The following is a 12,881-nucleotide window of genomic DNA, read 5'->3' on the forward strand; positions in this document are numbered from 1 at the left end:
GATCCTTATTCTTCACTTCTTGTAACAAGAATGGTTTTGCAGATCTAGTCTTTTTAACATTTCATACATTCTTCTTCTCTTAAAAATTTGAAAACACCTCATTTCATAGTGTAACTTTTTTGTCTACGTAAAGATACATCTTTTGATTTAATTTATTATGATTTTTTCCCCTCCTGACAATACAAAAATTTCTCAGAATTATTCAACATTATACTTAACAATAAGTTTGAGACAGAACTGCTGGTGAGGAGGCAAAATGTGTAGTACTGCCAAAACATACATAGAAAAGTAAATGTGACACACTACCTAGTTTTCGAAACTAATAATGCCTTCCATGCAGAGAAGAGGGAGATAGTTGGGGAAGGTTAAAAATGAAGGACAGGTCATCCAGGTTGCAGGATGAGGGGGACTCACCTGTGGAAGGAATAATTAGTTCCAAAATCTGAATAACAATAACACTAAGAATAATAATAACTTTTACTTTTACATGTGTCTGTCAGCAGTACCACACATTTCACCTCCTACTGGCAAGCAATTCTAAATCAAATTTATTAATTTCCTCCATTGAATTTTCCTTTGTATGTTGAACACTGTATTTTCCATTCTGTGGCAGTAAGTAGTTTTTTTCCATAATATGTATATAATAAAGTGATCTCTTTTATTATTTAATTTTTACATGAAAGCTTATTCCATTTTTGCAGACACTTGACTTTTTACCAGACACCTCTAACAATAACCAACCATTTCCTTTAAACACCCTATTTTAATACAAGGAAGGAAAAGATTATGTTCCCCAAATGAATTTATCACTTTGAGGCCATGTGTGCATTGCTGTGGAACTTCCTGACAGAACAAAACTGTGTGGCACACCTAGACTCAAATCTAAAACCATGCCTGTGAGTGCAACGCCTGTACTAACTGAGCAATCCAAGCTTGAAACTGTGAAGGCAAGTTGCTGGAGAGTCATTCAGTAAGAGCAATGACCACATAAATCAAGGGTTTGGCTTTTTAAGTTGACAGAGACTCAGTTTTCTTCTGTCAGAAAGTGCCACAGCAATATATACTCTGTCCTGTATTGTGGAAACCACCCTTACACTGTGAAAAAGCCATTTTTATCCATGCCTTTTTTTTAAAACCAGGAATGCTAGTGTAGCAAGGTGGCAGGAGAGATACTATGAACTTTGGAAAGAACAAATGAGGTACTGACAGAATTGAAGCTATGAAGATAGTTCATAGTCGAAGCTAGGCCAGAGTCCTTGTTTGGGGTACAATCACAGACACACTTTTTATCTGCCAGGAAGGCTCATGGAAACAAAAATTAAAACACAAGCATCATTTACTTGTGGACAAGAAAATATGCAGAAATTTCTTTGATTCATTCTCATAATAATTTGCCTCTACGCCAGATTTCATTATCTTTTACTTCTCTGAACACTGTTCTTCCATCAAAATTGTGATTGTTCCCATCATCTCTGTCTTGCCATTTATGTTCACTAATCATGTATGTCAACACTGTATGAAAAGATAGATCCCTACTTACTGTAAAGAAGACACGTCAAGTTGCAGACAGGTGTGACTAAAAAGACACTCACATGCAGCTTTCGACCACAGCCTTTGTCAGTAGACAGACAGAGACACACATACACACACACACACACACACACACACACACACACACACACACACACAAGAAAGAAAATGAGATGTGCTTGCCCCCCTCCCCCTTTTGTGTGTGTGTGTGTGTGTGTGTGTGTGTGTGTGTGTGTGTGTGTGTGTGTGTGGGTGGGTGGGTGTTTTTCTTTACTGGCAAAGGATATAGCTGAAAGCTACATGTAAGTAAGTAGCAATCTATCCCATCCCATTGTTTAATCATGTGTGCCAGTCATTTGTTTCCCCTTGTCCAATCAATCTCATCTATTCTTTCTCTGTTTTATGATGTAACCTTCTCACTTTGATTTTCTTCCTTTCACTTTCATTTCCTACTTTGTTTCCTCATTTTCTTTTTCTGCAAAACTCATAACCTCATACACTTTCACTCCCACAAGAAACAAATTAACTTATCTTCTCAGTGTATCCATGTCTGAATTATCAAAACTGTCAGAAAAAAATTAAGTTAACGTGTTCAATACACAACAGAGACATCATTTAGATTATAGGCAATTATAATGTCATTTCTAATATCATAATAATATCTTGTTGTAATAAAGAGTTTTAGTAGCTAAGAGGAATACTACAGCAGCCAAATTTTATGATAATATGAGTAATTGTTCCCTTCCGATTTGTATTTCTTAAATTAGCTTACCTAAGCTGAAAACTTGGGTATTTCCTTGGGGTGTATTAACTGTAAGTTCCTTGCCCTCCACACATTTTGCTGAACTATCTTTCCTTTTGCTGTTAGCACCATTTGAGAACAGTTGTGCAGCCCTGATGACATAAAGATAAATATATAACTAAATAAATAAATCAATCAAATAAAAGAACATCAAATACTTTCTTACAATATCGTTTAACAAATGTGAGGCATTATTACAAAATTCAATTCTGAAATATGCATTGTGTATCTTTCAAATGGGATGCACACATAACAATGCCAACAAAAAATCACATTATTAAGTTCACCTGTAATTTTGAGTGCTTGGCTGAAATACTGGAAAATGAAAACTCTCTAGTTTGTTACACCCACACTCTTCTCCCAGCAACCTGTAGAAGTCATAGTTGGCAGTTCGTACAGTGAAAGGATCTTCTCTTGGTCCTTGCTTACGGCCACAATTGCAGGCAGACACATAACGTACTCCACTTGAGTGTTCCATCAGAGGTAACTGTGATGGATCTCTTCTGGAGATAAGAAACACTATTTTAAGAACCTTAACATTTATCATGACCATTCACTTTCTTAAGTGTATCAAATATATATCATTTTGAGAATATCTGCAATGTATTTATCCTCTTCATTTAGTTTTAAAATAAACATTAAATTCATATGGCAGAAAAATTTGTGTGAATATTATACACATGAGTTTCTGAACAAAAATCACGAACTATTAATAAACACATGTTGTACAGTTTTCTTAATTTTTTTGGAATCAAACAGAAAAACTAGCTTACATCTAACAAATGAAAAAAGTGTAAGTTGTATAATAAATATTTATGGAAATTTATTTGCAGAACAGTTAGCCCATCAAAAATGATTCACAAAAGAAGGTAAAATATAGCAGTTTCCTCAATGGCAAGAGAAGGTCACTGATGAATACTGCAAACTGAAGGTGCTGCCAGTGTGATGAAAGCTTTGTAGTACATACCTATGTTCCAAGAACAATATCTGCATTAAGTTTTAAGATTTGGAAAACTATTGGTCTTACAGTCCTATTGTGGTACCTTCGTATCCCTACAGCAACAGTCTCTAGTAACAACTTCAGTTCACTTGAGTGACTGTCAGATACAGGAAAATCCCACAAATATTCTCAAGCTTTGATAGTCAGTAGGACAAGAGCATCATGAACTGCTATCATCATTTCTGCATCATTGTTAAGTCATTGCAGGTGTTAGTATAGGCCTTCAACAGCAATTAAACAGTTAACCAATCTATGTTGGCCACAGTCTAATGTGATGGATGCAAATGGCACTTTGATGCCATTTCATATTGTCTTCCAAGTAACTGGCCTCTTCTGTCTATCTAGATCTATAAAAGCCCAAGAAGTATAACTACAGCAGTTTACATTACCATTCAGCTTAGCCTGCATTTTATCATACCATCTAATTTTTCCCTTCAGGTTCATTATCCTCAAACTATGACTTCAAATTATTCCATCTTGTCTGACTCCAAGGGGAATCAAATTGATTATCAGAGATGCTCTCTCTCTCTCTCTCTCTCTCTCTCTCTCTCTCTCTCTCTCTCTCTCTCTCTCTCTGTGTGTGTGTGTGTGTGTGTGTGTGTGTGTGTGTGTGTGTGTGTGCGCACACTACTGCTCGGACCAAAATTGCCATACAACACTACTGCACCACATGACTGGCCTGGTGAGACCATGTGATCGATAGCATAGTGTCATATTATTAAAAAATGCAATGTCTGAAGGACAAAAGAACAGCAGCCAGAATGAATAAGTTATCTAGACAGCACTCGGAGTGCAAAGAGCATGGCACAAGAAGGTTGTTGGTTTGAGAGTGGGCTAGAAATGTTATATAGACTCTCAAGGTATGATGTGAGCACACATGGAGAGTTGGTAGGCATGGCAGTGCACTGACAGTGACCATGTATGGTCACACAAGGCCCCACTGGGCAGTGACCAGAAGTGCCAATGTGGAAGGGGCGACACAGCCTGCCACACAGACGAAAGGCGGAGTGGCGTAGCCTGGGAGGGAGTTCAGTACAGACAATGGTCCAGGAGGGATGTCTATGTAGGTCAGGCCTGGGGCCTGGACTTGTAGTATTCACTCTGGCTGTGCTCATGCTCATACTTAGGCACATACATCCCTCCATGGGATTTTGCAATCAGTAGTAGTGTACTTTCACTCAAGTCATTATCCAATTCTTGCTCAAACATACAATTAAAGATTGTAGTTATTTGAGTCTTGTCTTTGCCATTTATTTCCTGAGTGAGTTCCATAACTCTTTCAAACTTCCAGTTAGCTATCTTGACATTAACTGATGCACCCATCAGTTAATGTCAAGATAGCTAACTGGAAGTTTGAAAGACCTTCTCCAGTCTCCAATGACCTTGAGTATCTAGATCACTCACTGGATGTGACAACACCACAAAAGTGTGTCAGCACCAGCAACTGGTCTCATTTGTGCAGGATCATAATTTTAATAAAATTTTCTTTGAGCACCATGCCTTGAAGCCAGAAAATTTGCTTGAATGTCATCATCTTCCCAAACACTACGAATTTAAATCAAAATTTTGTACACCACCATTTGGACATGTTTCAGGATGAACCCATAATCAACTGTCAGAATACCTGCAGAATCTTAACAGGTTGCTTGAAATCTACTCCATTCGAATGGCTTTACCACCACCTCACAGGAATAGCATCACTTCTTGTTCCAAGATAAATAGCTGCATATAGGGAAAGAAAGACAGTGGAGTATGAGAAACTCTTCCTCTGTATAGGCATGATCCACAGCCACAAGACTAAAATCAGGGAGGTGTTTCCTTAAAACACCGAATGTACTCAGAACCACAGCTGAAAAAGCCAGGCTGCAACTATGGGGTAGCTAGGCTGCAACTATGGAGGGCTATGACCTGTCTTCTCATTGGCTGGAAGAGTTTCTGAAACTTTACATTCTGGTTACGATGAGAAATGGATGACTTGGAAGTCACTGTATAGACTAAGATCTGGAGATGGCATAGCAGAGGTAATGTTGCAGGATGGGGTTCCACTGATAAAGATGATATTCAGTGTGACTGATGAGAAAACCAGGCTATTCATCATATACTTCAATGCTAACTGTGTCCAGCCTTCTAGAGAGAAGATGAACTTCATCAAGGAACAGAAAATCCATTATAAAAGGTCAATTTTGGGCAAAAGTAATACAGACATAACCGTGTATAATATGTAACATTTACAAGTACTTCTTGGGTGTCATGAAAGAAAAACTGCTGTAATTCTTACTGCAGGAGATGTTAACTAAAATCAGGTGCAGACATACTGAACTTACATGCCAGTCAGCACACTTCAGTATAGAGCAACATATAAACGTTGATAATTTTCCACATTTGCATGTTTGACTGTTAATAGGTATTGGTAAACATTTATTGTAACTTTCTATTGTGCACTCTATGTGCAGCAACTGTAATTTCTGACTTTGGACTTTTAGGGAATTACCTGGACTATCTGTTTACTTACACATTTTTTATTGTTGTGGTGTTCAGTCCTAAGACTGACTTGGTGCACCTCTCCTCCAAGCTAGTATATCCTGTGCAAGTTTCTTCATCTCTGTACAACTACTGCAACCTACATCCATTTGAACATGCTTACTATTGGTCTCCCCATTCAATTTTTTCTACCAACATTTCCTTCTATTGCCAAACAGAGGATTCCTTGGTGTCTCAGGAAGTGTCGTGTCCATGTATCCATCTTTTAGTCAAATTGTATGATAAATTTCCTTCCTATCTAATGTGAGTCAGTATTTCTTCATTAGTTATCCAACTTCTCACCTAATCTTCAGCACCAAATTTCAAAAGCTTCTATTCTATTCTCTTCTTGGTTGTACACTTAATCATCCACATTTCCTCTTTACTCAAGGCTACACTTCAAAAAAACACTTTCAGAAAAAAAAAACTACCTAATTCAGTTCTCAACCTTCAGATTCACCTTTAACTTACAAAGGGAAGGCCTGAGATACCGTCACCCAATTCATCTCATATTTGGCACATTCCGTACAACATAAACTGAAAGACTGTAAGATATTTTGGCTCAATACCGTATTTACTCGAATCTAAGCCCACTCGAATCTAAGCTGCACCTGAAAAATGAGACTCAAAATCAAGGAAAAAAAAATTTATCAAATCTAAGCCGCACCTGAAATTTGAGACTCGAAATTCAAGGGGAGAGAAAAGTTTTAGGCCGCACCTCCAAATCGATACAAAGTTGGTCCATTGTAATATGAGAGACAATTTAGGTTGAATGAATGACGATACAGCTACAGTAGTTTGGTCCGAGTCGTGAGCTTAGCAGTTAAGCTTTACCAGCTAGCCATTGCTGTGAGTCAGGTGCTCCGTCCGTATTTATATGGGTACCATTCCTTTTTCATGTGCTTCGTCTGGTTTGAATTGATTGCTTATTTTTCTTTGATCTGATAAGTGCCGTTCTCTTTGTTATAGGTGTTTAGGTCACTCTAAGCTGAAAATGCATTACTGTACTGTGCCATGCGTTGTTTGTTGCATTCTGATAATGAGTGTTTATGATCTGTCGCCGCTCGCGGCATGGCTTGCTTTTGTGCACGCTACCGCCGCTTACAATTTAAAAAAAAAAAAAAAAAAAAAGAAGAGAGGAATCTTCTCATTAGTGGAACAATGGCAAAAGACTGCTATTCGTTGTTACTTAAACTGGTGCTTCCTTTGATAATGAACAACAAGAACCAAATAATAGACTGCGTATGATAGAAGATGTTCTGAGCGAGAGTTTAGCGAAAAATTTTCTCCGTTTGAAAATCTTTGCAGGCACCTCTTTAGTACATTACATTCTGCACAGAAATTAGAGTCATCTTAGATTTAAAAATCTAGTCAATTGTCGTGCTTCATTTCTGACTGTATCACTATTAGGCATAAGAATAATGCAAATATAAACATGACATGATATGTATATTCTTCCACGTTTGCTGTTGTCTCACTCTAGTTTCGCAGTTTATTAGGCAGACAGGATTTAAATGAGATAGCAGCAAACACGAAACAATACATGGCAAAATGTTTATATTCGTATTATTCTTATGGTGAAGAGAATAATGTATGTGATTCACAATTCATAAAAGTTCCTATTAGCAACCATCTTTTCTCACAGTTGGCCATATTGACAAACAGTCTTGCCAGTTGGATTTTCATAGTACATTGAAATGCTGCTACATTCGAAAATGAACAATATGAAATTGGTATTTACTTCTATGGATAATGTATGAAAATGCAGTGGTCGAAACTTGGGGCGGAGAAAAATACTGGTCTTCCACCCTTCTTTTAAATTTATTTACTGACGCAGAGGTTTTGGTACCAGTATTTATCTTTGTGCCTGCAAAGCATGCCTGTGTAGCACTACATACATCTAAGTTAGTTGTGGCGGCACTACCAACATTTTTCAGAACTTCCGCTTGCATTGCACACGATTCTAAGCTGCAGGCGGTTTTTTGGACTACAAAAACCGGAAAAAAAGTGCGGCTTAGATTCGAGTAAATACGGTAACCCCGATATGTTGGCTCAGTACACCCGTTTTTAAGGAAACCACCGTTAAAGTTCATGTTGAGCAATCAACTCAAAATTTATGGAATCAATGGATAATTGGAAACTGAGCATTTTTATGGGGCCTACAAATGCACATTTTCCTAGAAACTGTGGAAAAACTTTGACAACTGTCATTTATGTTCCGACAAGGTAAATTCTGATCTTCGAAAGCACTGGGAGCGTAATGGCCGAGCAATCAGCTGGAGAGCAGAGAACCTGTGTTCAATTCATAAATGCATTCCACAGTTTCTCTTCATTTGTATTTTTTTCTGTAACAAAATTGGTAGGAATAGGAGTGTTAATCCGATAGCTCTACAATAGATGTACAATACTGTACATCCTCAAACTTCAGAACGTGTCCAAGATGGATAATATGTGTGACAGTCTCATGCATTGTTGTTAATTATTGGAATGAATTTGTATATTAACAATTGCTTCACAACCTGTTTACTCCCTTACGGAGTCCAAGATTTGCAATAAGACACAATTCTGATAGTCATTATTTTCGAAAAAAATTGAAATCTAGTTAAGATTCTTCTGTTACCAGATATTGAAAAGTTTTCTCAGTTGATGGTGAAGATAACATGAGTTACATGGATACTGTGAGCAGAAGACAGTGGATCAAGTAGTACAGGAAATACAAAAACAATCAAGACGCACAATGAGAGCCTCCATCATGACAGACATTGCTTTTATTGGGGAGAAGCTGCAAGCTGATTGTACTATTGATAAAGTGTTTTAGTCACTGTAGTAGCAAAGATGTGGTAATCTATGTTCAAATGAAAGTGGTGTACATTATCTAATGAGGGGAGGGCCTCAGACAGAGCCAACTGATTTGGATCATATTTGGCAGTAACTTGTGTAAAATCTAAAATGAAAGATGCTTAAGATATTTTGGGTCAATACCTCAGTTTTTGAGAAAACAGGCCCTGAAATTCATGATGCGCAGTTGTCTCAAAATTAAAATTGACAGGATCAATAGACAATTGAAAACTGATCATTTTTCATCATCATTTTTGCTGTATATATATTATGCAATTAATGCTTTTCTCATAAGTGCAGAATGCAACTGGAATATTATTTCATATGATATATATGAACAAAACTCACAAAAATAAGATATTTTCATCATCAATGTAAGCAAGGAGCTACAGAGAAGAAGTTATTCAATGTAATCCTTTTGTAACGAATATAATAGAGGGAAACATTCCACGTGGGAAATGCCTTTACAAATGTCTGCTTGTGTCTGTGTATATGCGGATGGATATGTGTGTGTGTGCGAGTGTATACCTGTCCTTTTTTCCCCCTAAGGTAAGTCTTTCCGCTCCCGGGATTGGAATGACTCCTTACCCTCTCCCTTAAAACCCAAATCCTTTTGTCTTTCCCTCTACTTCCCTCTTTCCTGATGAGGCAACCGTTGGTTGCGAAAGCTAGAATTTTGTGTGTATGTTTGTGTTTGTTTGTGTGTCTATCGACCTGCCAGCGCTTTTGTTTGGTAAGTCTCATCATCTTTCTATATATATAATCCTTTTGTAATATGTATTTGAAATTGTCAATGCAATATACAATTAAAAATTTTCAACATTCTTTACAATGAGGCTGCTGTGATGCTAAGAGAATGTATCCCAATTCACTAAGTTCTACTCCCAGAAGTGAAGTCTACTTACTGAAATTTTGAGTTTCATATATCATCCTTATACAATTGCTTTAGTAAAACAATGTGAAGAATAAAATCATTCATATTTTCACTGATAAATAAGTGAAGAACAATGGATAAACTAAGGAATAGTAATGACAGATACCACCTTTCTATTCATATAAGCCTGCCTTGTAGCCAGGGTTATGATACAGTTATAATTTTTGTGCTGAAAATCTCTTACGTGTCAGTTACTTCGGAATCTGCTGCTTCTGTGTTAAGTTCTCCACCACCTGCACCTTCCCCACCACCTCTGTGTAGTGGGTTTGTGCAAGGATGGCCTGTCAGGCTTAAAACTTCACACATTTGCCGTCCAGATCTCCAGTGACGTTCACATTCTCTTTCTAACTGGGTTGTGTATTCTTCCACTAAGGGGCCACGTGCTTGGGCCATAAACAATGAGAGAGCATGGCCAAGCTGAACCACAAGAGAAAGAAAAATTATGTGAAGGTAATAAAACACCAAAATATTAATAATCAAACAAATTGTGAGTTTCACATTTGAATAAATAGCTCATGATAAACTGTAAAGTGCAACATTACGAAATAATGCTTGTGTGCTACACTGAACAATAAATAATGTAAGTTTCAAAAATATAGCTAGAAGTAAAAGAGCAACTAGAAAAGTAACAACTGCTATTTCATTTCTGAATATTCTCACCCGTTCTTCATGGTAGTCACGAGTATAATGAGGTGGCAGGTTCTCCTGGTATGCTGCTATAGCCAATGGTAGAACTTTGCCACAACGCCCCTCACTGAAACGTACATCAGTGTCAAGCATTGTGCACAATGTTGTGAATACTTGTTGTCTTGAAGACTTATCAGGTACAGCATCTGACCCAGGCAAAAACAATGCTATCAATTTGTTTGCTAGTTCAAACCATACACTTGCAGTTGCTACCTGAAAACAATGGAATAATTAGACTCATTAGAAGCAAATATACACAAACTTATTATTCCACTTTATAATGGAGCTATTCATACCAGTTTCTCTTGTCAAAAAAGACTACAATAATTTTGTTACTAACAGAATCTTTTAGTTATTTTCTTTCTGGAAAATTAAGAAAAATTAAATACAACTAAATTTTATGTTGATTGTATTTGTATTTCAAAAGAATCCACTGTTATGATGTCACATTTATCTATTAAACAGCATAATTCAGAAATAATGAATGCGACTGGAATGAAATGGCATCATATCGGCATATTTTAAACATCAATGGACACAAAATTTCAAACAGTCTAGGAACATTCTTCAACAGACTATAATTCAGATGTGAAGTTATGTAACTGTTGTTAAGTTGAGTAGTTTACAGTTTTTTGTCTTATATCCACTAAAATGTTAGAAATTTAAAAATGTCGGTGTAAGACTAGGAAAGCCACTCATATATTTATTTGGTACAGTGATGTGTGATGTATACCACACAACATTTTTATATAGTATTAAAATAAAACCGTGTATGTACTTAGCTGTTATGATAAATCTGTTTACTAGATATGTGTGTAACATTCTGCTGTGACACAAGAAAGACACCAAGCTCTTACCTCAAAGTAACTTGGTAATGCATGTTTTCCAACATTGTCATCAAAACCTTTTCCAAGGGCAAGGTCAATATGCTGATGCAGGAAACTTTTAAAGGAGTGACGTGAACCTACAATACAGAAACAAATGTCGCAAGAAACTCAGTTGTAGTGTATACACATATGCATATGTGCATTCCATTTCTTATATCTCAATTAGAGGAAGAAAAATGAAACAATACCAATAGTAAATAGACGAATAATTTAAGCATTAAATACAGCATGGTGTTTAGTTAACACATAAGTGTAACACTGCTTAGTAATAACAATCTTCTGGTTGCATAAATACAATCTTAATTATGATAATCATAACTGCAAGCTACAAGCGTAATAAATTAAAACTGAAGTTTGTCAATCATGATGGAAATATTAGTGTTTGAAATAAGGAGTCATGTTTTCTCTGTTTATGTAACATGATAATGGAATCATGTCTTCCTAAAACATGTTAAAAAAAATGAATAAATTATAAATTTGAACAACTCTTGCATCCTAATCTCCATACTGATAGTAGAGGAAATATTGGAAGCAGCCTAATGAGTATGCCATTTCGGTATGTATTTGGTATTTCGAGAGGTTGAGGAGGATGGGGGGGGGGGGGGGGGGGGGGGGGGACAGTGTAAAATTGTATATTTGAAAAAACTTAATGTCTTATGACTACAGTGTCAATGGTCACAATGTGATCAGGCAAATCATATCAATACATGAGCATAACAACTGGTTGGGAGATGAAATTGAATTATCACATATGCTCCATTGTCAGTACAGAAAGTGATCAAATTTTATTCAAGGGCAGGATTGTTGGTAAATGCAATCAGTATTCAAAGGAGACTGTCTACAAAACAATCTTAAGACTCAGCTTAATATACTGTTCAAATTTGTGGGACCTACACCAAATAGAATCAACACACAATACTGAATGATACAAGGAAGGATAGCATGAATGGTCACAGGTTGTTCTGACTGATGAGACAGCATCATGGAAATGCTCAAAAACCTAAACTGGTAGATGCTTGAAGATAAATGGCAACTATCATGCAAATGACTATTTACATAATGTAAAGAACCAGTAATAAGTGGAGAATCTAGGAATACTGTACAGCCTCTTATGCATTGCTCCCACAAGCACAAAATCAAGCTTCATCTAATTACCGTGTGCGCAGAGTCATTCTTTCTAAACTCCATTCATGGTTGGAATGGGAAGAAACCTTAATATGTGGTACAATGGGAAGTACTCTCAGACATTGCCTTCATGGTTGTAGACATTGATCTCTATCATTTCTCCATTTTGTTTCTTTACCTCCTTTACATCCATAAGCCAACAAATTATATCTAAACTTCTGACAAAAACAATGCCTTGGCAGTAGCAGGCCATTTTTGCACAGAAATCCTGGAAAGTTCACCTCAGATGACCGCACATCCAATACACAGCTAGCTATAATATATATTCTACTGTACTGTGTATTTCTTATTTCTCCATAAAAGGCAACATTAGAACACACTGCGTATTGGTAATCAATTATCTTCTCAAAGGATGAACATGCTGAACCAGAAGTTGGTGATAAAGTAAAGCAATAATATTAACACTAACTGTCCTTTTTGTATTGTTTGAACCATCATCCATATTTCACTCAATTTTCATTTTTCAAATTTTCATTTCAGTATATGACTTTAATTCAC

The 12,881-nt window shown here is 36.6% G+C and overlaps 1 protein-coding gene across 3 annotated transcripts in view; it reads right to left on the reverse strand.

Annotated features, from left to right (window-relative positions):
- Positions 1 to 12,881, reverse strand: part of LOC126162764 (nonsense-mediated mRNA decay factor SMG8) — a 101,666-nt gene that overhangs the window by 37,501 nt on the left and 51,284 nt on the right. For 2 of the 3 annotated variants that reach the window (XM_049919454.1, XM_049919456.1), the window contains exons 7-11: positions 11,169 to 11,275; positions 10,285 to 10,524; positions 9,809 to 10,041; positions 2,620 to 2,835; positions 2,303 to 2,424 (exon numbers count right to left, since the gene is read on the reverse strand). In XM_049919454.1, the coding sequence (XP_049775411.1) occupies positions 2,303 to 2,424; positions 2,620 to 2,835; positions 9,809 to 10,041; positions 10,285 to 10,524; positions 11,169 to 11,275 (918 nt within the window). The remainder of the gene's footprint in view (positions 1 to 2,302; positions 2,425 to 2,619; positions 2,836 to 9,808; positions 10,042 to 10,284; positions 10,525 to 11,168; positions 11,276 to 12,881) is intronic. The other variant, XM_049919455.1, reaches the window with a different exon arrangement.

Source organism: Schistocerca cancellata, chromosome 2, assembly GCF_023864275.1.
Source record: "Schistocerca cancellata isolate TAMUIC-IGC-003103 chromosome 2, iqSchCanc2.1, whole genome shotgun sequence".
Lineage (NCBI taxonomy): Eukaryota > Metazoa > Arthropoda > Insecta > Orthoptera > Acrididae > Schistocerca > Schistocerca cancellata.